The sequence below is a fragment of the Oculina patagonica genome, chromosome 2, assembly GCF_052425735.1.
Source record: "Oculina patagonica isolate OP01 chromosome 2, crgOcupat, whole genome shotgun sequence".
In the NCBI taxonomy this organism is placed as follows: Eukaryota; Metazoa; Cnidaria; class Anthozoa; order Scleractinia; family Oculinidae; genus Oculina; species Oculina patagonica.
In genome coordinates, this window is record NC_135759.1 from 36,933,889 (window position 1) to 36,960,025 (window position 26,137).

Below are 26,137 nucleotides of genomic sequence, written 5' to 3' on the forward strand. Positions count from 1 at the left end.
ACGTCTGGCTCGTCACGCAATCTTCCTCATAAGGAGAGATTGCGTGACGATTCTGAAAATTGACATTATTCTCGGAAAGTCTTGAGGCGGAGCTTGAGCAATATTTGAATAAGAATGAAACAGTTAAATTGCTTTCAATGGAAATTATTCAGTAGTATTATAATTTACAAGTAATCACAATTTACCACTAGAAGTTTTTAAACTAACCTTTGTTTAATTTATACACTGTACATGTCCTTTACCACAACTGATTTCTAAAATCAATTAATATACAACTGAACTATAAATCCAGTGAAGGTGAGCAATGAAGGTGATGAACTTCTATTTACATTATAATTATATAGTTGTACTACCTATAAGGAACTTCAGTCCTGAACTGGTCGACCAAAATAATTGTATATTGTCTAACTACAAACAAAACTATGAAATTAATATTTTATTTCAAGAGAATTAAAACTACCTGAAAGATTTGTTATCCTGAGCGTTAAATGATCAAAAGTTGTATGCCTAGCTCCTTTCAATAAAAAGGTTTGTAAAGATTAACTTCTGAAAGAAAACAGATTTTCACATCAATCAGTTGAATAAATTTTGTTGTTAGTATCCAATTGTGCTGTAAGTTGCAAAAAGCCTGTGTTTACAATCATTATCACATAATCAAGATTTCTTTTTTAAGATTAAGACCACCACCTATTTTAAATTAAAAATTAGTCAAAGTGTACATAGTACCTAGTTGCTATACATAAATTCAATTTTAAACCTAGCTAGAAAGACCAGCATTTCTTGAAAATATTAACTAACTGTCTTACAGGTAGTTGATTGGGTTAACAAATAGTAATTACAATTTTGTGAATGCTACATCAATTGCAGATTTAGTTGGTGTTTAACTAAATCAACAATAACAACGACAGAACAATAACTTAAATTCTTTGCAAAGATAAAACTGGTCAATAACATACCATTGTGTGGTTCCAGAAAATGTTCATACTCCCCCCCCACAGAAGGGATAGGAAATTCCTGGGGGCAGGAGGGGTCTCAAAGGCCAAAACCTTTAAGGAAAGGTATGAAGTTTAATTTGGAATTTCCAGAGGGGTGGGGGTTCTCAGGAAAATCCCTTCCGTGGGGGAGGTATGGATAATTTACAGAACTGCGCATTATAAATAAAGTGCATAACATGAAGTGAGATCAATTTGATGGTGATACCCTCAGTAGATAGTTCTTGTGACTAAATGAGTGAGTTGTAATAATAATTAATAATTATTATTGGACACTCAATAAAGTGAAAACCATAATCATAACAATGATGTACATGACAAGAAATGCAACTCCAAGACCAATGGCCAGATAGGCAAAATTCCGTGCTGAGTTTGAAGCAATTCTGGCAGAATTGAAATCACCTCGGGCAATAGAATTTCGAACCTGAAAAACAATCAGAAAAGCCAAAATTAAATTGATTACTGTCTGAATGGCATTTAGGTATTTGACAACTCTCAATAAAATGTTACATTTTCACAGCATTAAGTATAATTAGTTTATCAAGTCAAAGAGAGCATGCAGGGTTTTCAAACCCAACGAGGTTATCGTAACTACCTTAGTGAAATTAATGAAAACTTCTTGGAATTATTTGGTGAGGCTCATGTCCATTGACTCTTTAAAACTACATTGAAGCCTAGAACCCTGGGCCAAATTGCTACTGCCTCTGAATGGTACGCCACTCCAATGCAGCATACCGTAACCAGTTTTTTGTCAAACATCCCAGAAGCAAGGATTTTTTAGCTACTTATAATTTATTTACATGTATCCACCTGAGTAGATTATGCAATTGCCATCACTTCCTTCCAAGGTAACTTTATTCCAAGTCATTTCGTTCCACAAAATGGTCACTTGTTCCAGTGTCAGCGAAGTGTTGTTTGTTATCTCGTGGATTTAAGAACAAGCAATATTCATGTGTAACACTCTTGTTTCAGCTCATGGATTGAGGAACAAGGTATATTTATGTGTAGGGCGCTTGTTTCAGCTCAGAACGGATGATCAATGGAGTTATTCACTCAAGTAACTATTTGGTGGAACTCAAAAGTGACTATTTCGTGGAACAATCTGACCATACAATGGAACAAAGTGACCAAATACCAGATTACCTTGCTTCATTCAAGAATGCATGCATTATATAATAATATATAATCTCCCAACAGTTGATATTAGTCTTTTGTACTGTACTTAACTGCACCAACACTCATCTGTACCACCTAATCATGTCCAATTGTAAGCTTGCTTACCTCATTAGATTTCAGGATAGCCACAATACCAAGAGGCCAACAGCAACACAGGCAGGCAAACCAGGACAGACCTTGGTAGTCAGGGGGTGCTGGTTGTGCACCTGGTTGCACCATAAAGGCTGGACCAGGTTGCTGCAAACAATATTTTATCACAATTAATATCTTATTATGATCATTATAATTATAATCATCTTTATGCTTCTTTAATAATTACTGATTTCAATAAGCTTTAGCCAGCCATCTAATTATTCAAAACAGCTCCTATACAATATTTCCAATCTGAAAGGTATGTGGCCATCTGGAAAATTCTGAGCATTATTGTTATTGATTAAGTTTCTTTTTATGTGACATCCCAACCTCAATGTATACCTTATAATAGGAAATTAACGATACATGTTATTAACGCGAATTTAAAAAATTTGCGTTAATTTTATTGATGTTAATTAATATAAACACGTTTACTATAAGCATTTAACCAGAACTTTTCTCAAATTCGCGTTAATTTTATTACGCGTCAATTTTGTTCGCGTTGTTAAAATGCCTCGTTATATTCCTATAATAAGGTAGTTCCATAAATTGTCCATACTTCTTTTTCAGTATATAGGACAGACACTAGCATGTAATGGAGACTAAGATGGGAAAATCTTTTCAAATGCAATAACCTCCATAAAATTTGCATGCTAGTTCAGTCCTGAAAATTTGAAGGTAGCTTATCAACAAATACATGTATGTATTATTAACTAAGTAGATGAACACAGAACCTACTGTTGAGACCATGTAACCACCATATCCTGGTTGCCCTGGGTAACCAGGTGGTGCTTGGTAACCAGGTGGAACTTGGTAACCTGGCGGCACTTGGTAACCAGGTGGCCCTTGGTAACCAGGTGGTGCTGGGTAACCAGGCTGGGCTTGGTGACCTGGCTGTCCAGGATAGCCTGGTTGTAGAGTGTAAGGGGGTGGGGCATCTACTGGATAGGCTGGTGGGGATCCATCATCTGGTTTGTTGTCTGCGGCTGCTTGAGGATCAGTATCTGTGAAAAAAAAATTATTGTGGTTTTCAGTGATATGCAAATCTCTGAGACTCAATCCTCAACCAACAGCTTAAGCTTTTTGCTGCCATCACTCATCTGTTAGCAGACCCCTCAGCAAACACAAGTTCACTTCAACTGTGTCAAAAGGTCACGTCCGTCAGTGAGTGTTATTAGACTTTGATCCATTTTTTGTTTTGTTTCTGTTTTTCATGGTTTGTTGGCAGCTGCCATTATAATTAATTGTTAGTTGCAACTGCAATAAATAAGAACAGTATGTAAAAGCTAAAACAAGTAATCAGAATTTCTTTGTTTTCTTCTCCTAATAAAAGTCAAACTAATGATCTGAATTGTATACCGGCCGGACACCTTTTAAACCTGAATGTGTGGAAGACAGGTCATATAACTACAGGTTCAAATTCAGGTGATTAATCCTGTGCACACTCTAATTGGTTTCTTTGTTAGAAACTTGACAGAAACTTACATGTAGAACTTCAAAAAGGATTTGGAGGGGTATAACTTGGAGTATGTTCTTGTCTTCAGTTCACAGCGAACATCGCTGAGTGATCTTTGGTAACATCAGAAAGATTTGGCTGTTACTTGAAACCTTTTAAAAGTTTTTGGGTCATCTTCAGAAATCTTAATTCTAAGGTTTTCTGCAGTTTGTACTCAATCACAGCTTTGTACTGTGATTTTGTTTAATTAGTACTTCTCTGGACAAATCAGAGCTACGGTAAGCAACTTATTGTTCCATTGTCAGTAATGTTATTGTGCCTTTCAAAAACATTCGAACTCTCAGAACCCAACAAGCTGACAACTGCGTTTTTTTGCTGCTGTCGATCACAACCAACAGACGTGACCTTTTGACTGGTCGTGGTGAACTTCTGTCTCCCAAGATCGAGGTCTGCTAAGATGAATGATAGCAGCAAAAAGTATAAACCACTGGTTGAGGTTGGAATTTCAGAGTTCACATGTTTTTGAAGACCGCAGTAATGACATTTCTACCTTTTTCTGCCATTGTTACATGTACGTTACAGGGTCCACCTGAGCTGTATCAGTTCTGTTTGAAATATAACACCAAACAGTTGCATAAGCTTCAAAGGACAATTGAAATTTGTTCCAAAAAATGTTTCTAAATATTGTTATTTTACATGATGGTGTGCTGTTAAAAGTTATTTTACTTTAACATGCCATGGTTAAAGCAGTTTTAGCCAAAATTCCAGCGGCATGGCAAAGAAAGCCACATAATAAACTTCTTTTCTTCCTTGTACACAACTCGCTTTGCTCAGGACTGATACCAGAAAGACCAAGGGGGATATTCTCCAGACCCTCTCACGGTTGGTGAATAAGAAGTAAATACCCCAGTAAATAATTATTGTTATTTAGCCCTTAGATGTCAAACATCAGGCAGTTAAAAAGTCTTTTCTCAACTATTTATGTTTTACATTGATTCTCATAGCATATTTAAGCCAAGTTCACACGTGTGACGCAAATGCAAACGCAAACACAAGAGATATTCACACATAAAAACGCAATCGCAAGGAACGCGAGATATGCAGGCACAGTTGGAATCTGTTTCCAAGATGGCGGACAAGACTCACTTCACTTGCTTGGGTCTGCGTTGCCCCCGTTCACACATGTGAAATGCATATATGCAATCGCCATCACAAGCGCATGAAAATGATATTTTTTCCATTTCTTGTGTAGTTCACGCATTTTTTCCTTGCATTTGCGCTTGCACTGCACATGTGGAAATGTAAGCTTGGAGTCCAGTTTCTACTCAAACAGTGGGAATCCTATCTAAATTTCAAAGACTTTTCAAGACTCATTCAAAAATTCATCAGGGCTTTTCAAGGGCTTGACAGAATTCAGAGATTTTCAAGAAAACAGCTGAAACTCAAAGGCTTCTCAAGACTGTAAGCTTGTTGGTCAACATCCAAACTTGTCTAGGTGCCCAAGCATGATCTCTGTACACTGTTATTACGCAACAGTCGAATTCTAACTTAATAAGGACTATTTTGTACTTCATCATATACATGTATATATTTCGAGCTTGGGCTACCTGTGGATCAATTCTAAGGACTCTTAAAAGTGCTCAAATACAAAGAAATATACCTATCGTTAGGATACACAAGAGACGGCGAGATTTTCAGTAAGATTCAGTCCGACAACCTTGTAAAACTGTGATTTCATTTCAAGAGTAGATTTTATCACCGGTTTTAATGTTAAATCAGAAGCAGACCAAAGGAAGAAAGGAACTAGAGACTAGAGAGTTCACTTACCAGCGTGGAACACAAATAAGTTACGTTCCTCAATTCGCAGAAAGGATTTATACAAACATGTAAAATTCTGTTCCACTGATCACAGCAACACTGTATGGGTTCTGGAATGATGTCACAGCTGAAACGGACCAATAGCGTTGTGTAAAACAAATGAAGTGTAATAGTCACAATAATACTGAGGGGGTGAGCGTGGGGTGGTAGATCCAGAAGAGTCTTTTGTCACTAAACTGTCGTAAATATGTGTATAAGTAGATTAAAAACTTTTTCTAAAATATTTAGTTCTATGTTATGATATTTGGTTCATATAAACTTTCGTCATTGTTTCTCAAAGCATTATTACTATGGTTTCATAGAAACCCCACCGTACCCTCGCTTAATAAAATTCAATTTACCATCTGCTTTCACTTTCCGCGCGCTTTGTGTTCTGCAACGTGCGACGAGCCATCAACATGTACATCTTAATTTTTTACTGGTTGATAGCAGTTTTACAAGCTGTAAACGGAAAATATACACCCATTTGCCAACCAAAAAGTAGCAGCAACGTTTTAGATCCAAAACTGCCAACGTTTCCCTCGGCATTTTCGACATCAGTGGAGGTGAACATTGCCAACAAAAACTACACTGCGTTGTACAAGGAATTCTACGACCTGAAAGCAAACAAGGGAAGCCTAGAGCGGACAAAAGATGGAAAAACACACCGACAAATCTACGACTACAATTTGAACGAGAAAATTTCTATTGACTTGAGCACTAAAAACTGCTCCGTTTCGACTATTAATGGAAGCAATACTTTCAACTTCTTCGGAAACAACAACTCTCACATTGAAAGTGTGTCCCAGTTGTTTCATTTCGCAAAGCAATACAACGAGACGTACATTGGTGTTGTTTCTGTACGTGGAATAAAGTAAGTACATTGCGGATTTTATACTTGTATGGTCTTGCATAACTTCCTCTACTCTATAGGGTAATTAGCAAAGCTTAAGCTTGCATCTTTTATAATTTCACTTTTGAGTTCTACGCACAATCCCCGAACCCGCACCCTTCGTTTTTTTCTGCAGCATTTTAATTAATAACCCACAAAGTTTGCGTAAGCATACACTTATAAACAAATATCAACGTTAGATAAAGCTCCTTTAAAGCAAAGTAAGCTGCTAAGCCGCATTTAAATGTTTGCGTAGTGGCTTTAAGATCACGCGACATGCATATGACCACACAAATATCAAACAATGAAACTGAATTAATTATTATTCTTATATTGTTTAAACTTTGTGATCAATTGTAACGTTATTCGAACATTTCGCAAATATTTTATTGAAAGTTTCCCTTATCAGAATGAAATGTTATTATATTTGATCTGTGTAAAGTACAAACAAGCCCATATTCTTGTAAGCCCAATATTTTGATGACCCTTCATATAGGATATGGTTCAATCAGTAGTTTTATATTCATCAGGGCAGTGACACAGCATTATGCATGTCTGGGGTAAACTTGCTGTGTCATAGCTGTCATGTAAAATCACTCAACCATATCTCTATTTGAAAGAGGGTCAAACATATTAGACTTTCTGTTTCCTCGGGACATGAACATCATGAGCCATTATCAATAATTAATTATTAAATAGGTGATATTGCATTTCTGTTTTGTACAAACACTGTAAGCCATCTTTGGATGCTGTATTTCCCTATGTTTGAAACTTGTGTAAACACTCTATCATGTAAAAGCAGCCTCGTGTAATAGCATGCAGGTAAAGGAAATTTGTTGTTCCAGAAAATATCCACTCCCCCCTCCCCCCCCCACCCCCACAGAAGTTTGTTTTGGTTTTAACCCCCCTCCTCACCTCTGGAAATTCTAGTTTAGCATCATATAGTTTTTAAAAAAAATTGTAAAACCTCTCACCACCTCAGAATTTTCGATGACCTTCCATGGAGTGGGTGTAGACATTTTCTGGAACCACACATTGGAAATTCTGAGGGGGAGGGGGTTTCAAAAGCCAAAGTACAAAATGTTCTGTGGGAGGATGTGAACATTTTCTGTAACAAGACACCACAAAAAAAATATGTTGTACATTGACATATGATTACTGGCAGTTTTTTTCAATCATGCTCTTAGTTCATAGGCATGCTGGCCACTCAAACAAAGGAAATATATATTTTAAATAAACATTCAAATGGTGGATATAAGAATATCTACCCAATAAACCACTATCCAGGCGGGATAAGTGTTACCAAAACAAACTAGGCTATCCACTGGATAGTACTTAATTTATCCAGTGGACAGCACTGTCTATCCTTTTAACATCTGGTGTAGTTAGATAACTATTTACCATGATATGGTAAACAAATAATTTACCAAATTTATTCCATGAATGACAATGTTTTTTGCATGTACAGTTGTTAATTCTAAATCCTTTTCATCCCCCGTGGGAATAAGGTGTCAACAAACTCTTTTCATTAAGCCCTGTTCAGTGCACAGCATGTTGTGCTTTGCCCCATGTGAGTTTTATGCCATTGAGCTCAGCCATGACAGTTTGGGGCCGGGTGTTTTTTTGCCCACCTGGTTCCTTTTGCCAGGTGGTGTCCCAGGTGGGGTACTTGGGATTTTGGGATTTCAAGTGACGGGGATGATCGAATGAGGGATAAAATTTAAGACCCAAAAAATCCCTAGGGCTTTCAACAAAACCCCAATTTAAATCCCTAGCCCAAAAATTATTAACTCCCAAAAAATCAACAGGATTTTTCCCCCCTTGGGAGTGGTGTTCAGTGAAGGGCAACCTCAGGATTTGAGGCTGATCCACTGCATGTACAGTTATGTAGTACCGGTATTTATTTTCACTCATGAATGAGCACATGCTACTTCACAGTTAAGTTTGTTCTGTTATTAATTATTAGTGTGGCCATTGTGTTTGTTTGCATTTTATGTAAAATATGACATGCTGATGTGTCATTATTTTCTTTCACAGATGCAATCATTGGAGAGCTTGCATAAATGTGCCGACCAAAAGCTCTTACTATTTGGATTACTACTTCTCAGTACCAGGCTGGAAAACAACTTGGCAGAATTCTGTGGTTGTCCGTGCTGTTATCAATGGTACTCGAGCTTCAAGAACCCCTGGTGGTACTACCCATGATTTCTATCATGTGTATGACTTTTTCGATTTCCTCCCTGGCTCTCCAGACCCATCCAATTTCCAGCTTCCAGATGGATATTACTGCTCAGGGCTTAAAGGCGAAAACAAGACTGTCCCTAAAGTTCCTTCAGTTTTCAGCATGGAATTTGAATCAGTGTGGAGCAGAAACAATAGCCATTTTACGGTGACAAACTGGAAGGTAAATAATAATAATAATAATTATAATAATAATAATAATAATAATAATAATAATAATAATAATAATAATAATAATAATAATAACATTACGTAAGGAACATAATAATAATAATAATAATAATAATAATAAAGGTGCTTAAAAAACGCATTTTACAACCTGAGGGAGTCTCGATGCTTTTTACAATTTAAGTTCTGTACCAGTGTACAATTTAAACTACCTTATTACTTGAAAATTTTGTGACCATTAATTTCGCGATATGGGAGATCGGTTATTTTGCGACACTTAAATTTTGTGATTTTACAAAAATGTTGTATCCAACATCACTTTAATTTCGCCATTTTACCAATGACGTTACAAGTTTGATCATTTTCTTGACATTGTGAGATCAAACGCTTTACAAGATTTCTCATTTCAAGGGGCGCTGAAGTCTTCATAACTGTAAGACGCACATTCCCGGCTGCCACCATTTGTACAAGGAGGTTTAGAGATATAAGTAGAGTCAACTGTGAGAATTGATACATCCATAAAGAGCGTGGAACATAGTGCTTGGTGTTTAAGTTTAAAGAACCAGTTAATGGAAAGTTTGAAGGCAGCAGTGATTATGAACTTCCTTTACTGAACGTTTTATAAGAAATAATGGACATAATGATGGTCACTTAATTTTCGCGTCATCTTATGTTTGCGACACTTATTTTTCGCAACACTTTAATAATTTCGTGATATTTTTAAAATCACGAAAATCGCAAAATTAAAGTGTCGCGACATCAGTTCTGATTCATGGACTAAAACATTGTTTGTTAAATTTTGTTTTTGTCTAAACCAGGAAGTTTATGATTTTGAAAAGAAGCTTGTTTTGCTGAAGCACCCAAACTGGTATAATGTCAATCTTGGTCCAAGGCTTGAAATTTATGACTTCAACACCGGTATTTTCTATAATATATCAACTGGCAAGTCTGGAACAGTGTGCAACACAACCATTTTAAATACCAAGTACATCTTTGCAGCTGATAGTGGAAACCATCACATTCGTTTGAAGACAACCCAAGAGCTGTTCAACACACCTGGAAATGGTTCGTCTCCACTGGTATACAAGGGCTCTGCTTCTGTGCGTGGCATCGATGCTGACATCTGGGTTAGCAACGCCAAGGGTGTGAGCAGGAGAACAAACAAATCTTATGAGGTGAAGTACATAACATCTAAAAGTAATGCTCATGAATGAGTATTATTTCCTTGTGACTGAAACGTAAAATCAAGAAGAAGATAGGAGAAAATAGAATTTGAATTTAACCATCATGTCCATCCATCCATTGGTTTGGAGACAATTGCATATCCATTTTGTGCTAAACTTTGTTCTGGGCTAGTAAAAGTATGCTCCTATATATATACTAGCCTCTAGACTAGTTAATTTCATGGAAAATAAATTTGCTACAACTCTATTACTTCGGAAGTTTTTTTTCCTAGAAACCTTCATCAGGATCTAGTTTCCATAGCTTATGTAATTTAAACCAAAGGGCGTGCGATCCATATCGTATCGTACAGGTCATCATACAATCGACTCCCTTCCATACTTGTGCGGACTCAAAGAAATATAGCGCTGAGAGATTAGCTAATTTAGACTTGGCTCTTTTGGGTTTAAAATTATCGATTCCGGGATTTTTTTGGGTTGGAAAATTTGGCAAGTATTTTTTTGGGTGACTTGATTTAAATAGGGGATTTTGGGGGGTATTTATGGTATGATGAATAAACAAACATGGCGTTTAATTTTTTAAGACTTTTTTGGTGTTATATTATTGCCCCTCCTGGCAATTTAGGGGTAATTTGACAAGGGATTTTTTGGGGGGTTATTTTTGGTCCAGGGATTTTTTGGGTCCTGAGTTTTGCCTCCATTCGATCATCCCCGTCATTTTCAAGCCGGAGTACCCCCCTGAGGGTGCAAAACTCTGATGCCCACCTGCTCCAAACCTTGAATGCCCTGATTTCTGTCTCTGATTGTTTCATTTTTACTTTACATAGTTTGTCATGGAGTGGTACTTTTCAAAACCCAACTGGCGTGTCAGGGCAGGAACCCAAAATAATGAACACCAGGTTCCTGTCAGGCTTGACTTCTACTCACCGAGAGGGCACACCGTGATGAACCTTTTCAACTTTGATGCTGAGGCTGCTGAAACAACGGCTTTTGATGTTAAACCTTGCTTCAAGTGGGAAGAGCAGCGCTTTATTTGGTTTACTCTTATTGGTGAGAATGAAACTGATTTATACAGTGTTGTTTACTTAGTATACAGTATAATAATTATTGACTGGGGCAGGGGCAGGGGGACATGAGAGTATACCTGCCAACTTTTTCTGGGTCAAAGGCGTGAGGTTTTTATCCCGAGAGTGCCAGGATTTCCGAAGACGATACTACAATATCCAAAGTTTTCTGAAGACGTTCCTAACATATCCCGATCCCAGTGCGTGGACGTGTTTTGCTAAACACGACCTTGTTCCCAATGCTATTTTTTTGTCAAAGCTCTGCGATTTCGGGGAAAGTATTGTCATTTACTCATTTTACATGGGGTTTTCGTTTCTCACATTGGTTTGCGTTTACATTTTTATTGGAAAGTGTGTCGTTTGTGGTTGTAATTACTCACATTTTTCGACTAGGCGTGAGAAATTGGTTCGTAAGCGTGAGTTGGGGTGAGATCAAAGTTTTTAACTCGCAGGCGTGAGACTCACGCCCAAGGCGTGAGAGTTGGCAGGTATATGAGAGGACAACTTCCAGGAAGGTGCTACATTACTGCATTTTTATTACTGGAATATTTCACATCTCCAGGTTGTAATGGGTTCTTTAATAATATCAATGGGGGCCTTGGGGATGCTGAAATTGCATTACAGCAAAAAAATTCAGCAAATACAGCAACACTAAGAAATTCTTCCTTATTAGAGGGTAAAGTTAAGTCTGATGTAATGTAATTCTAAGGTTTCAAGGGGCCCACTTATGGCTAATTATAGTTAGTTTGAATTCTGAGTTTGTAGCATGAAGCAATAAGAAATTTTGTGCTGCCATAAAACCACTTCATTGCAGGCTAGCTAACCATCCCCTTCCTGGCAGTTTAATTTTGTCAGGTATTCATTTACAAGATTTCATAGATGCATGTTGAGATAAATTGTGAGAATGATGGCTTTTTTAAATGTCTCCCTCAGAAAATAAAGTCTTTCTTAGTACTTATTAAAGAGAGAAGTTCATAATTATAATTATATACTACTTATTAACCGAGAGTGAGGTCATTACAGGGGAATCTCAGACCGAGGCCTTGATGTATTGACCTCGCTATCGCTCGGTCAATACATCAAGGCCTCGGTCTGAGATTGCCCAGTAATGACCGAATGGACGAGGTTAATAAGTTATTTATTATATGGCCTTTTAGCGCTATTCTAAACTGAAATATCTAAAAAACACCGAGGTGAAACTCGCTCTCGCTCTCTGTGGCTCTCTTCGTCGCTCATACTAAAGAAGTATCGGTATGCTAATATTTTTCTTTCAGTTGTTGAAAAGATAGTTACATTTTGTCGGTATTTATTGTCGTTCTCGCAATTGCGCTAGTAGCTTTTACTCGCAACTCAAAAAACCGCCAAGCCAAGAAAACTTTTCATAATGCCCGGTCATTACAAGAAAATAATGCCCGCTCAGCAGCCAATCAGAGCGTGTGTACTATTGGAGCCATATAATAACAGAAATTACTGTTGCACATATAGGTAAATATGACGATTATGAAGGTTCAAGGGAGTTCTTATTGAGTGTCACTAAAGCCATCAGCAGAGCTGCTAATGCGTCAATAATCAGAGTGAATGGACTTCGGGTAAGTTCACTGGGTTGTCTACTTAGTAATTAATATCCCGTTTGAAATGCCAAAGGTGGTAGCAAGTTCTAGTATTATAATAGTGTTCCAATAAGTTTATTCAAACACCTTTTAATTGCATACAGCTATTTCAGTTAACGTTGTCCGGATCAAAGCTAAAAGACAAGACTGAAAGGCAGTATGGGTAGAAGAAGAGAGCAACTGCGCGTGCTGAATACTAAAATATATAGTGACATGACAAACGCGAATTTGCACGTTTTCTTTCTCTTCAGACATGTGAAACAAGGTGCTTTTAGCCACACTGAATTAAAAAAGAATTTTCAAATGTCAGAGCAAAGCGATAGTGAAAGTAAAGCTACAGAAAGGCCTCCTGAAAAGAAAAACAAACTCGTGAATTCTCCACGTGCGAAATACAAATTTGTGCATTTAATGAAGCTTATATGCAAATTTGTAGTGAAAACCCAGAATGCCATACGGTATTGCCTTTTAGCTTTAAGCTTTGACCCGACAACGTTTATTGAAATAGCTGTATACAGCCACAAACAAATACTAATCAATAGGCAGCTTCATCAGTTGAATGGTCATGGTTGTAATAGGATATCATCCACAGAGGCTGCAGTTGAACACCATAATATATGGCATTGTTGCTTAAAATAGCGTAATTGAATGTTCACAGTGTAATCAGATAATTGGAGAAACTGCTATTAATAACTCAAATGGCATTGTTGATATACTTGTAGATGCAGAATAACAGGGGAGCAATGGTAGTGAGCTTCATCTTGCTGAACAAAACAAAGCCCATGGGTGGTGACGTGGAGGTTACAGTGTATCCTGAGAAAGACCTCATGGAAGCAGTGGATGCCTTGAGGACTTCTGTGCAGACTGGGAAATTCATGGTGGAATTCCAGAAAAGTAAGTCAGATTTGTTGGTTTTTTGGGCTACAAAGTCAAGAAGATACTGGTGATAGCGGTGGAAATTTGAATTAATAATATTATATAACAGTAGTCGGCTTACCAAACACAAAAGAGGGCCCCAAAAATCCATGGCACAGAACAGTTGAAGGGGAGCTAAGGGAGCTCAGTAACAGCTGAAGCACCATTGAAAAACTGGCTAGAGATTAGCAGGGTTGGAGAGACTGCCACACAGACATGGTGGCGGTAAGTAAATTAGCCCTTGCCAAACAGTAATGCAAGACAGTGGACACAAGTAGTTGCAAGTTCAACTTGTGTACAGACTTGTGGTGGGTGGCCAAATGGACATGCAAGTTCTTTAGTCATAAGTCAAACAAAATAATTTGCAATAAGTCATTTAAAATGCTACGAGGTGCAATTCAGTATTTAAAGTAAACTGCATAAATTTCATTGACTTGCGATGGGTGGCCAAACATTGGAAAAATTCCATTAATTTAAGTGCAAATTTGATCTCAACCAAAGTGAAGTGGTCAAGACTTAAGTAAGTCTTACCGGTACTAATTATATTGAAACTCTAGTAGTGCCAGGTTAGTTTGGGGACCTTGCGTGACACTACCTCTAATTCTCTCCATTAGCCATATTGCAACGGCTGTGTGGTGATGAGGATTGTGGGCTACATGTTATGGGAAATGGATTTGCATACATATACATTAATGGGTTGTAATAATTCACTTGGTTTAACAAAATATTTACTTTACTTCTATTGTGGCCCCCCTTCAAACTGGAAATTGTTGTTAACCAACATTTTGTACCTTTTTTGCTGTTTACCTTGTTAATCATTAATTTTTGTCTTGACAGAAAAAATATATGCCGGCAAGTATTCATTCTTTGTTGGCTATAATGGCAATAAGCCAACTTATCCTCCCAGCCATCCAGCAGGTTCCAGTGCCAAACCATCAAGCCAGCCAAACCCAGGAGGAAAAAGTAAAATAAAAACAAAGGGTGTGTCCAGTGGCGCAGCGGCAGGAATTTCTTTCCTCATGCTTGCAGTAGGAATTGGCGGAGGCTTGCTTATTGCACACTTTATCATGAAGCGCCGTGGAACCAGCTTGTTCTCGTACCAGAGACAGGAGTAACTGTTCAGTGTAAACACAGTCAGTGGTTTAGGTCACAGATAGACAGCCTATCTAGTGATGTTAAGCAATTAATTAGCAAATAATTGGTTGATAATGTAAACCAAGTAACACTTATGTACAGTTGAGTCCTGATAACTTGAACCTTCAAGGGAAATCGGAAAAAAAGTTCAAGATATCGGGGGTTTGAGTTATCGAGGGTAATATTAGTAAGGAAATGACCTGAAGGGGATTCGAAAAAGGTTCAAGTTAGCAGGAGGCTTGAGTTTTTGAGGGTTTGAGTTACCAGGATTCAACTGTAATCACAATTTCAAGCACCGCTGCCCAAATACGAACTGAATTTTTTGTAACCCATATGGAATTTGAAGCTAAAACAAAACTAAAGATGGGCGGTCAGTTAGGTTAGAATGGAATCTTTCGTATTTACTGAATAATCCCAGTGTCTTTTCTGACAGTATTTATACATATATTTGCATTATTTGAATTTACATAAGGGAGCTTCACAGTTACTTGACATGTTGTATTTCAAGTAGAAAACAGGTTTAGCACTTTCAAAGGCTAATAGTTGACTTACTTCATTTATGGCCAAAGCCCTAAGTGGGCATAGGGCTGGGGGCTAATAGTTGCCGGTAGTAGTATAATTATGACAACATTATAGTATTTCCAGTATCTCTGGAAAAAAACCCAACTGTACAGCTCAATTATTTCCATTGTTGTTCTTTCTCCGCTCCTATGACTGCCTAAAAGCAAGTTGGGGGAGTGAAGAATGACATTCATTTGGAAGGTCTGTTGAAATTTACATGCATGTGTTGCCAGGGATCACATAAAAAATTCTCCTAATGTATCTTTATAAACATTTGTTATCATAATGACTATAATGGTTTGGAGAATATATCTTTACATGTAAATATGAATTTCTTGTTGGTGACTATTTTTTAAAACAATTCTCCTGACATATTTATTAATGTGGTCTGTCAGTAGTGAAATACTGCATTAGTATCATTAAAATGACGCTTATTGTAATGTAATAAGAAAGGGTACTGATACTTATATGTTCAGGATTTTAAATTAATTTATAAGGTAATGTGTTTCATATCGTAGCATAAAGTTATTTAAGCTTGCCTATGAGATAGTTAGAGAGAACTCAAACTTAATTTGGGTAAAGGGAAATTTTCTGGGCTAGAGTTTGAGTCAGTCAAAGTGTCACTGGAGTGTTGACATTGTGACTTAAGTTCAACTTCAGATATTAGTAGCAGGATATGTAAGGTGGCCAGTGTGTTTTATCACATAATCCTACAAAAAATTTATATTTAACACATCAGGTATTTGCTAATGTAATCTTTATAGTTGTGTGCTTACAATAAAAGATGACTTCAGAGTCAAAATGTTTTTTGTGGTCTTTTTAGAGTGCCCGATTCCCTCTAAGGCGTGTGTATGCAGGGAATCATGGTAGTCGTATTCATCGTTGCTAAGTCTGGCACATTGTTTGATGAATACAAATACCGTATTTATTCGATTAAACGCCCTGGGCGCTTATTAAATTTTTGGACCTTGAGGGTGGGCGCTTATTCGAGGCTGGGCGCTTATTAAATTTTCACCATGTTTAGCAAGTAGTACGTTTATAATGCAAGGTGTACGAAAGCTGAATTTTAAATTTTCATTGACAGTTTCAGTAAAAAACTAAATAATCTTTGGCCTTCGGGGTGGGTTTCTTGATCTCAACTTCAACAATAATCAAATTTTCTCTTGTGATCTTATTTTAAGGGGGTAGGGGTGGGCGCTTATTCGAGGCTGGGCGCTTATTAACTTTTCCTACCTACAGGGTGGGCGCTTAATCGAGGTTGGGCGCTTAATCGAATAAATATGGTACCATAATTCCCAGCAGGCCGGCACCATAGAGGGAATCAGGCATTGGAAGATTTTTGTCCAATATCTGCTGCTCTTTGCCAAGCCAAGGGGAGATGCAAAAGAGCTAAAAGCCAAACTTTTGGTAAAGGGTCAGGAAAAATGAATTTTAACTCCTTAATTGAAATAAGATGTATGTACAAATTATGTGCACAATATGGCCGGGTGTTACAAGTGATTCAGGGTGAGCAAAGCATCCGTTTCTCTAGAGCTTATTGCAAGTTACTGGTTTGCCAAACAGAAATTAAATAGAACAGACAAAATAAATGTTGGAATAGACTTGTACTCACTTTACGCCATGGTAACGTGACAAAAGCACCAGACAGAGGTATGGGCCATGCTGTCAGTACAAGGCCTCTAAGAAATCACTACGAGTCTTTGCTACTAATTGTTGATACAGTATCAAACACACCAGCAATGTGTTTGGAAGAATTCACAAGTGCAATATTCATTTTTGAATTACCATCTCTGATTCTTGTATTATATAACACGTGTCAATATTTTACTGTGTTGCTTTGCCGATGTTTTCCAGTCTGCCGTGTCTGATATTTCTCCCTCTAAGTTCGATCCACGATCCTTTATCCACAATTCCAGATCCTTATTTTATATTTTCCGTTCTCTGAAACGAGGCCATAGGTCACGTGGTTTAACTTTTGGCGGCCATATCTAGCTAGACTGTAGGTCGACTTTCAGGGTTCGTATCAAGAAATTTTGACTAGAAATGAACATTTTCCCACGAAGAGACTTTTAAAAAAGGAATGATCACTCTTGGGAACAGTCCGAAGGATTAAGTCCGCCTGCATTTCGCTCACAAAAGCATTTAGTGAGCGGTTTTAACGTCGAACGAAGGTAATCTAAAATTTGACTTTGAGGTCACCGGCGTTCCACGACTCGTGAAGAGAAACCATATCTTGGTTGTATTTTAGAAAGGTATGGACGAAAGTGAAGACTCTATTGACAGTTTTGTTACTCAGGAACCCTTCTTCAGTGCGACTAAAGGTAAGTAAGAAATTTGATCTGTGAAGAAATTGAAATTTCCAAACTAAGCTTGAAGCTAATCAAATCGATTCTTGGCGATTATGCCGAATTGTGGTTGACATGATAACTTCTGTGTCGGTACCCTTATGCTAATTTTTATTGCCGAAACTCTATAACAAATGGTAAAATTGTATTGTGGTTCTATGAGAATAAGAAATATATTACACTTTTATCGTATCTTATTTCTATTCCTATAGGAGAGCTCCCTTCGACACATTTCACACGTTCACCTCAATCGTCGGATCAGGAGAAAAATTGTTCAGCAAAACGCATTTCCAACACGGTTATGGTAAGTGTATTTCATTGAAATAAGCAACTTTTTTTCTCATATCATTCCCTAACTCGGTTATTAACGACGTAAATTCAAGGAAATGTCCTCGAAATAATATTTCGCCGTGTCCTCTATATTCAATTTTGAAAATCCCGCCAAAAATGTTTGCTCGCTTCTGGGCTTGCGGCTGATGTCAACAAGAAAATAATTCCTCGCTTTTGCTTTCGTACGGTCTCTTTTATTTGACTCGAAGAAAAAATTGTTTTATAAAGTCAAAATGTATCTGCTGTGGTGGTGATTAACTGTAAATTATATTCTCAGATCAACTTATATTTGTTTATACATGGAGATTTATAAGGTTCATCTTCTCGATCTTAATTATTATGTGGCAAAAACTCAAGTAGGCAAGTCAAAATCTGCCATGAATATTGACCGTTTTTATATAAGAGACGAGTTACCCGTCTAGACGAGCTTCGGCAAAAATTTTGTTGCTCGTCTTGTTATGCGTCCCTTGTATAAAGACGGGCACAAGACGAGTTACCCGTCTAGCTACTTTTCGAAATGCGTCTTGAAAGACGGACAACGAAAGGATGCTCGTCTAGACGCGTAACGCGTCTTGTGCCCGTCTTTATACTAGAGACGCATAACCAGACGAGCAACAAAATTTTTGCCGAAGCTCGTCTAGACGGGTAACTCGTCTCTAGTATAAAAACGGCCAATGAATTGATAATCTCTCATGATGATATTAACAAATTGTATAAGTTTTTTTTATGAGTCGTGAATTTCCCATCTGTAGACAGTGACTGCCTCATTCACATATGCACAGCATTAATTTGAGCACTGAGAACACAAGACTTATACTGATCTATACCAAATATCTTTATTCAGCATCAAGATTCTGGAAGAGCTGAGCTGTGTAGCCCAAACATAGCAGTAAACAGCACTGAACTTTCAAAGCAAGTAGTTTCAACTGTCCAGGGAACTGCAGAAGGTTCGTCTGAAATATCAGGTATGGTTTCATTATTGCCCAATTCCCTATGAGACTCACCTGCCAGAAATCATAGTAGTTGTATTCAGCGTTGCCAAGTTTGGGACTTGATTTGCTTTACTCAACTGTGACTCCCTGCAAGCATGTCTCACTGAGGGAATTGCGCATTGAAGAATGTATACTAACTTCTTTCTCTTAACCAATACACCCTAAGCTGAGCTTGGTTTTAACAGCAATGATTCTATATGTTTTGCTTTTAAATGTGCTGGGGTGTGCATGCTTACCTTACCTTTATCTTGCCTAGTTTGATCAATCCATTTTGGGTCATGTGGTGTGAGGAAAAAAGTGTGGGCTTTTCCTTGTCGTTCACCAGATCAAAATGAGTACTGACGTGGGGAAAAGGCCATACAGGAACTAAAACTTTTACTCTGTCCAAGAACAAATGTGATTGTCTTTTGCCTTATAAAAGACATCATAATCAGTGTTCCAATCTCAAGTGGCTTCATACTCACTGCAAACTTTTGGACGTTTCATAGAGACTAATTTTTATTTCCTGATCCATAAGCTGTAACACTTGTTGTTGTTTTGTTTTGAAGATCACAGTGTGCCTTGTCAACAGTCACCATTACCTATCACAGCATCCTCACCTGTTGCAGCCTTAGTGCCAACAACAATTGAAAGTACACCAATACAACAACTGCAGGAACAAACTCTACTATCAGAAACAGCACCTACATCTAATAGTGAGGAGGCGCCTGATGTTAATGATTTCACTTCCATTGATAACCAAGTCATGAGCTATGGTAGTGGAGAAGACAGAAGTACCAACTACTCCTTCACAGTAAGTCAAGATGAAAGTTACCATGTCCTGACTGATGAAGACTCATGTGATGCAAGCTACTTGCAAGGTGTGAGTGATTCTGCAGACGCGTTTAACCAACAGTATCGAGAGAAAAGAGATGTAGAAGAGTCCTCCGTAGTGGCAGATTCATTTTCTCCAGAGGCTTTCTTTTCATCAATTCCACAGTTCAAAAAACTTTGGAAGAGACCAGCAACAATACTACCCAAGCTGAGTACTACAGATTCTTACAGTTATCGCAGATATGAGCATTCGGATCAGTACTACTCAAAAGAAAGTCATGGAGTGATTGTGTCTAACAGCAAACCAAACTCTTCAATTGTGATGCATAGTAGCAGTCAAGGTGTACCTATTGCACCCAAGCCAGATCCAAATACAAAATGTTATGTGCTTGTGGTTCCAGCTCCAATGTATTATGAAAATTTTGTCCCACAAGAGAGTCCTCAATTGAAACAAGTTCATGAAGATGATAGATCTGAGACTGTTCCATCTGAGGGTCATGCTGCTTTAATAGAAATTGAGGCTACCCCTGAAGGTAAGAGCAAGCAAATTAGATTTGCCTTTGACTTACAAAGTTATACTAGGGCAGCAACTTCTGAAGCTTTAACGCTGTTACACTGTACATGCTATTTGCAAAACACAAGAAATTAATTTTAAAAAGGATGCACTTCCACATTTGCTTAGGACTGCTTTTTTCAGACCCATTTACATAAGTCTAGTGATCAAGCCATCTAGCACTGCTTGCTGTACAACTGTTCATCTCACATATGACTTTATGCACATGTAGTTTAAAATACTGTCTTATTTTTAAAAGGGATTACTTCAAATAATTTTTAAATAAAATAATGCCCAAAGAGGGTTATGTTAAAAACAGTGATTGTTTGAGCTTTTTAGATCATTTGTGGCCTCTTTCACTGTGTGCGGCATGATCATTGTCAATCTAAGGATTGTACTATTATGTCACTGTTAGAAACTCAACTCTTTTATTTCTTTTTGGTTCTACAATATTGATTACTAATTCTCAGCTGTACGCCTGTCCAATCCAATGCTTATGCATCCTCCTGAGTGGACACCACAGCCTCAAAAGCCGGCCAGGACACCCTTACCTTTAACCATGATCCGTGTGTCTCCAAGTCCTAACAGAGGTAACAGATCCTCTCCTGTCATTACTGTATCCACCACCTCAACTCCAATTCAACCACTGCAAGGCAACAAACAACAGTATGTCATTGTCCAAGGAAATAACAGGCACTTGAAGGGGATTTCACATCACAAAGACAGTTTTACTACTCCCACGGTAGAAGGAAATCATCAGCCTATCTATCTACAAGGTAAACTGGCTATATGGTGAAACCATTTTATTGCTTTTGCACCGTACAGTGCGTTTAATTTAATGTTTATACATTGCTTTTTTTAATTGATCAAAGTCGCCATATTATTCAGGCCTGTTGCCACCTGCATTCTGCATTCCCTTACTAAGTAATGCTTCTTCACTTGCACACTCGTCCACTTCAGTTTCCTTGGTGTTCAACCATCGGGAATCAAATTTATAGATCAGAATCAGGGCTTGAGACAAACTTTTTAACTCACTGGTTTACTGGCTAGTGACGTCAGATTTTACTAGCCATTTTATTAGCCAATAGTAATTTTTCACTAGTCAGGTATATTGATTTCTATCAAGAACAGTTGACTTTTCCGAGTTTTTCACTAGCCAAATGGCTAGTAGGAATGCTAAACCTGGTAGCCAAAACCTAAATTTTAGTAGCCTTTGGCTTGTTGGCTACCGTTAGTCTCGAGCCCTGAGAATGATGTCTCATTCTCCGTTAGTAAAGAATATCTTGTGTAACTTGAATCATTCTTCCATAGGCCTACCACCTCAAGGTTTCAGAAGATTTTGGAAGACCAAGGAAGGCTCTTGCATTGAAAGAACAACCAAGGTGAATTGCAATATGTCACTGTTCTGTTCTGATGTTTGCTTTAAAGCCGTTTTTCTTAGTATATTCTGAATATACCTTACTTGATTGATTCGCTGATGTAAAATTGCTACTCCTTTAATGACCAGCAGGAAAACGAATAAGACCAAAAGAATGCATTTATAATAAAATAAATGGTAGCAATTTACTATGTGTAATTTCTTATTTGTTTTCAGAGGTCGCTGGCGCCACTTTTTTCAAAGGTTTCACCATGTGATAGCCAAGAAGCTACTGTTCCACAGACCGAGAAGTCTCCACTGACTTGCATAAGAAGCAAACTCCCTTGTGATAGGGAGGTGCCACAGACTGACAACACGGTGAGGAGTCCTTTGAAATGACCATGTTACACGTACAAATTGGGCTTAAAAGTAAAGAAACCTCTTTAGACCTACGGTTTGAAATTGGAACAAGACGGGAAAAAAAACTTCCCGGCCCTAAATTAGCATTGATGGCAAATACTGAACAAGTTTAAAGCAGATATGTAAACAAACAAACAAAAAAACCTTGACTGTTTCCTCTAGGCTGACAAAATTATGTTTTCGCTTAAAGGGAGTGTAAGCATGAATTTATGTAGCCGAGAGCAACTTTTTTAAAACTGTTACTTTTAAGTGCAACAATGTTATCGCTATCATGATATAGCATATGGCATAGTTGGTTGAATGACATGTGAGGAAATTAGCAGAAAGAAATGCAAAGTTGTGCAACTACGACTTCCTTTCACTGACCAGTTCTGATTGATACCAAACGTAAATTAAATCCTTCTATTTTGCAGAGTCCAGACAGGAAGCTGTTGACAAATGAAAACTCGGCTACTTCGACAACAGCACCAGCTGCAGAGGAATCAAGATCCCAGACTACACCTGGTAGGTGATACGACAGACAGTCTTGCCTCTCTAATCGACGGTCTTCGCCTGCTCTATAAGCAATTAATCGTGGTCCCAGTCGCAGAAACTTTTTAAGTCCCAATTAATTATCAGCCCAAATCAGTGTTACCTGTTACCTTATGGGGAATGTCGTTGTGGTGGGATTATATCGTTGCCCACAGAGTGAGACGTATATAATAGTGCCGAGTAAATAGTGCCGACACAGTGAACTGTTTCTATTGCTATTATCCTGTAAGGATTTGAATGTTTGTCGACGGTTGAGTTTAATTTGGCGCTTGGCAGATCTTGTGGGAGCCCAGCTTGTCTGAGAGCTTGGCTAGATATTGAGAACCAAGAAGATCAAATCAGCTGTACGTGCCTGCTAACACTCACATTTTACTGTTGGAATTTCATTTGTGGCAACATAGTGAATTCTCTCTGTCACATCGTTTTACAGCAGATAGCTTAAAGTTGTACAAACTTTACGTGTTGCTTAGTTATTGAGTGCCTTTCTTAGAGATTATCTATTTTAGAATCTCTTCTACCCGCGAGCAAGTGAAACAAAGGCAACGTATATTCAATGTAGAATTCTGATAACAGTCTAAAAGACAGGTTTCGGGTTTACTTACAGCTGGTAAAGTACAGGAATGTCAGAATAAGTGCGAGCTACAGCTTACCTTAAAATCCAAAACCAATGCAAGTGATGAAAGTAGTACGACGCCGACCCCGAGGATCAAACAAGGAGAAGACAAAGAGAAGAAGAAACTCCGAGACAGGTTTGAAAATGGCTTCTTTCTCAATTTTTGCGTCCTGATTAACTATTATTTCATTGATACGCATGCTGTTATTAGTAGCATAGTCTTACTATATATTCATGTTCTGGATGATATTCAAACTTGATGGACGCTTTTTCCCTGCTTCTACCGCATTTGTGGTGCAGAAGTAGAAGAACTATTCAAATCGTGAAATGGATATGTTTGTTGTCTCGTAGGCGATATGATGCCGAGCTTAAGAAATCGTTTCATCAGCTAAGACAAATGGTGCCTCGCCTTCAGAAGAGTTCCAGTCGAGTAAGTGCACATGACTTTGTTTCCTTAAGTGCTCCGTACCAAGCGGTGATGTCAATTCATATATAATCAGTCTACGGGAATATCTCTTGTTAGAAATCGGTGAAAGTCCGTTTTAGGGATAGCATAGGACTACCTCAGGGTTAGAGTTAGTATTATCATATTGTTCTTTTAGAAATATCGACGAATGTCGTGTACATGGCTCATTTATGCCCCCATTCAATGGCTAGCTAACTGGATATGGAGTTATGTGAGTTGTGCGTCATTTTAAAAACCTATACCAGCTTATACCTACATTTGCCGTCTTAAAGAACGATTTCTTATTGCTAAAACGCTTGGTTAACTAAAGTATCAAAAATACCGGGGAGTTCTTTACTGTTACTGGAATAGGTATACGTAGTGTTTTTGCTCTAACCAGCCTTCGAAATTAATTTATTTTTTATTGAATTATTTTTCAGGGACAGATTTTACAAGAGGCCATCAAATATATTGGAATCCTCGAGAAAAAAGTTCTAGGTAATGATAAGAGACCAAAGTGATAGAGTTCAGTTTGTCAGTTTCTTTGCTCTTTTGAGATGTTTGATGAATGTTTCTCATCTTTTTAATCTTGGCTTTTGTATGAATTATTTTCATGTAGATGCAGGGTTGTTGTCAACTTTACAATCCTTAGAAGCTGAACGCAGTACTCAGTTAGAAACGCCTGGCGGGACGACACAAGGAGTCATGGAGAACTTGGTATCTCCTATGAGCTACGATGTTCCTGACATATGCAGCAACTTAATTGCTAATACAGTAGAAGAGCCTCTGAAGATAATACATCAAGAAAACGGCGGCGAACATTCTCAAGAAGATCCAGCAACTGCCTTAACTTCCCCTGTAATTTTGATTCCACCAATTTCCTTATCTACGGAAGAACTCTCGTGTTCGTTTCTTAATTCTGAAGGATCTGTTGTCTCCATTGATTCCGCGGACGCTAACCAAGAGGGGGTAACAGTCGAAGAGGTACCTCTGTCGATTCCATTCCAACAAATCCAGTTCGTAGCGGTGGACCAAAGCGACGAGACCCCAGTATTGACCCCTCGGTCTCCAGACGAGTCCCTATCGCAAGAGCCCCTAACCAGATTAATCCCAGTCGTTGAAGTACCTGGTTACACAGCGAGTGGCGAGTACGTAAATGTGGTCCATGAGGGTCAAATTTCTCCCCACAGAGACGTATTTCTAAGCGCCATGACTACAATCAGCCAAGAGGGTTTAAGTGATCTTGGTGTCACCCTCTCACCCCTCCTCTCCCCCTTGGGAATTTTGCTCTCGCCCGGAGGGGACCCTAGCCAGGAGTCTACCATCACTGTTTTGGTGGAAAGTAAGGAGGGTGCTGATGTAGAGGAAATTATTTCGAATCCAGGCATCGAGGAAAACGGCCATGTTTCCAGCGGTGTAATTTCAGGAATTTGCACCGACATGACGTCTATAGCAGCCTCGGTAGAAGTTACCACTGACCAGAGGGATAAACGAACACCGCTGTCCACTAAAAAGACGAGGAGAAAGTCGCAAACAGCACATGCACAGATTGTGCCTTCTGTATCGCCTCTACAGGCTAGTGAGGACGGCTCGATTCGAGGCACTCCTCGCTGCAGAAACAGGCGAGTCCTGCAGGATCACAGTAATTTTGAAGACGCAAAATCACCCGTAGGGAGTGTTGGAAGGCCGGGACGTCAGAGAAAACTGAAAGACCACTCTCCCAAGCAACCCTATCAAGATGACGCTGATGAGAACTTTGCTTTTGCTGCCAGTCAGAGCCGCACTCCACCCGGGAGAGTGTCTGGGGTACTACTCACCGGGAAGAGGAAGACGCCCAGTCCCCGTGGGAGAGTAGGGACGAAAAGGGGGCGGCGCATTTAAATGCAATGCCACATTGACTCAGTTATGTTAGAATGTTTTGTGGTAAACTTTTGCTTTGGATTACGTCACTCCAGAGTTAGCCTGTAACTGTTTATGTATCGGAATACAATAATGGAAACATACCGTAAATTAAAACTTTTAATTTGATATGGATTCAGCGCGGAATTGCTAGTTAAGAAAGCAGCAGTTGACTGCAGTATTATTTTAAACCACGTTACTCGTTTTTCAAACAACCTGTGAATACTATTTAATAATAAATCCCTTCTTTAGACTTGTTCTACTTGTTTCATTTAATATTCCGCTTGGTATTGTTTTGTTGAATCGGCCGTATGAATAATTGAAAAGTTCAAAAGTCTTCCTTCACAAGGTAACGAAAGCAAAACAAAACAAAATCATGATAATTAAGCTACCAATTTTAAGGTTCCCTTTCAGGTAACACGCCCTTTTTGTAGTTGTCTAGGCGCTGTTGCATTAATCTGGT

General features: G+C 38.3%; 3 protein-coding genes across 6 annotated transcripts; 2 read left to right on the forward strand and 1 right to left on the reverse strand.

Annotated features, from left to right (window-relative positions):
- Window positions 1-203: 203 nt before the first annotated feature.
- Window positions 204-5,715, reverse strand: LOC144644562 (uncharacterized). The gene is made up of 5 exons (XM_078504080.1): window positions 5,584-5,715; window positions 4,307-4,361; window positions 3,039-3,304; window positions 2,274-2,405; window positions 204-1,416 (listed from the first exon to the last, which is right to left on the reverse strand). Exons 2-5 carry the CDS (start codon window positions 4,317-4,319, stop codon window positions 1,258-1,260), a joined length of 570 nt encoding a protein of 189 aa, XP_078360206.1. The 5' UTR covers window positions 4,320-4,361; window positions 5,584-5,715; the 3' UTR covers window positions 204-1,257.
- A 241-nt stretch (window positions 5,716-5,956) lies between these two features.
- Window positions 5,957-16,178, forward strand: LOC144644552 (uncharacterized). Of its 2 annotated transcripts, XR_013569135.1 has the most exons (8): window positions 5,957-6,487; window positions 8,543-8,909; window positions 9,733-10,089; window positions 10,923-11,145; window positions 12,645-12,748; window positions 13,489-13,660; window positions 14,519-14,906; window positions 15,091-16,178. XR_013569135.1 is itself a non-coding variant. In XM_078504068.1 (7 exons), exons 1-7 carry the CDS (start codon window positions 6,033-6,035, stop codon window positions 14,794-14,796), a joined length of 1,956 nt encoding a protein of 651 aa, XP_078360194.1. In that variant the 5' UTR covers window positions 5,957-6,032; the 3' UTR covers window positions 14,797-16,178. The 2 variants fall into 2 exon arrangements, 1 of the variants encoding a protein (XP_078360194.1); XM_078504068.1 differs by having other exon boundaries at window positions 14,519-16,178.
- Window positions 16,179-17,363: 1,185 nt separating this feature from the next.
- On the forward strand, window positions 17,364-25,927 carry LOC144644550 (uncharacterized). 3 transcript variants are annotated; one of them, XM_078504062.1, is made up of 13 exons: window positions 17,364-17,547; window positions 17,625-17,697; window positions 17,934-18,025; window positions 18,896-19,016; window positions 19,592-20,389; window positions 20,880-21,185; window positions 21,721-21,791; window positions 22,004-22,144; window positions 22,600-22,690; window positions 23,322-23,466; window positions 23,682-23,760; window positions 24,216-24,273; window positions 24,395-25,927. In XM_078504062.1, exons 2-13 carry the CDS (start codon window positions 17,631-17,633, stop codon window positions 25,654-25,656), a joined length of 3,231 nt encoding a protein of 1,076 aa, XP_078360188.1. In that variant the 5' UTR covers window positions 17,364-17,547; window positions 17,625-17,630; the 3' UTR covers window positions 25,657-25,927. The 3 variants fall into 3 exon arrangements, with proteins under 3 accessions (XP_078360188.1, XP_078360191.1, XP_078360190.1); XM_078504065.1 differs by having other exon boundaries at window positions 18,896-18,998; XM_078504064.1 differs by lacking the exon at window positions 17,364-17,547 and having other exon boundaries at window positions 17,566-17,697.
- Window positions 25,928-26,137: the final 210 nt, after the last annotated feature.

Coding starts and splice junctions, on each gene's coding strand:
- LOC144644562 (XM_078504080.1), bottom strand. Junction 2,406..3,038: donor GTGGTTACATGGTCTCAACA/GTAGGTTCTGTG, acceptor TATTGTTTGCAG/CAACCTGGTCCAGCCTTTAT. Junction 1,417..2,273: donor CTATCCTGAAATCTAATGAG/GTAAGCAAGCTT, acceptor ATTGTTTTTCAG/GTTCGAAATTCTATTGCCCG.
- LOC144644552 (XM_078504068.1), top strand. CDS start 6,033: ATGTACATCTTAATTTTTTACTGGTTGATAGCAGTTTTACAAGCTGTA. Junction 12,749..13,488: donor TCAGAGTGAATGGACTTCGG/GTAAGTTCACTG, acceptor ATATACTTGTAG/ATGCAGAATAACAGGGGAGC. Junction 13,661..14,518: donor CATGGTGGAATTCCAGAAAA/GTAAGTCAGATT, acceptor TTGTCTTGACAG/AAAAAATATATGCCGGCAAG.
- LOC144644550 (XM_078504062.1), top strand. CDS start 17,631: ATGGACGAAAGTGAAGACTCTATTGACAGTTTTGTTACTCAGGAACCC. Junction 18,026..18,895: donor GCATTTCCAACACGGTTATG/GTAAGTGTATTT, acceptor ATCTTTATTCAG/CATCAAGATTCTGGAAGAGC. Junction 23,467..23,681: donor AAGAAGAAACTCCGAGACAG/GTTTGAAAATGG, acceptor GTTGTCTCGTAG/GCGATATGATGCCGAGCTTA.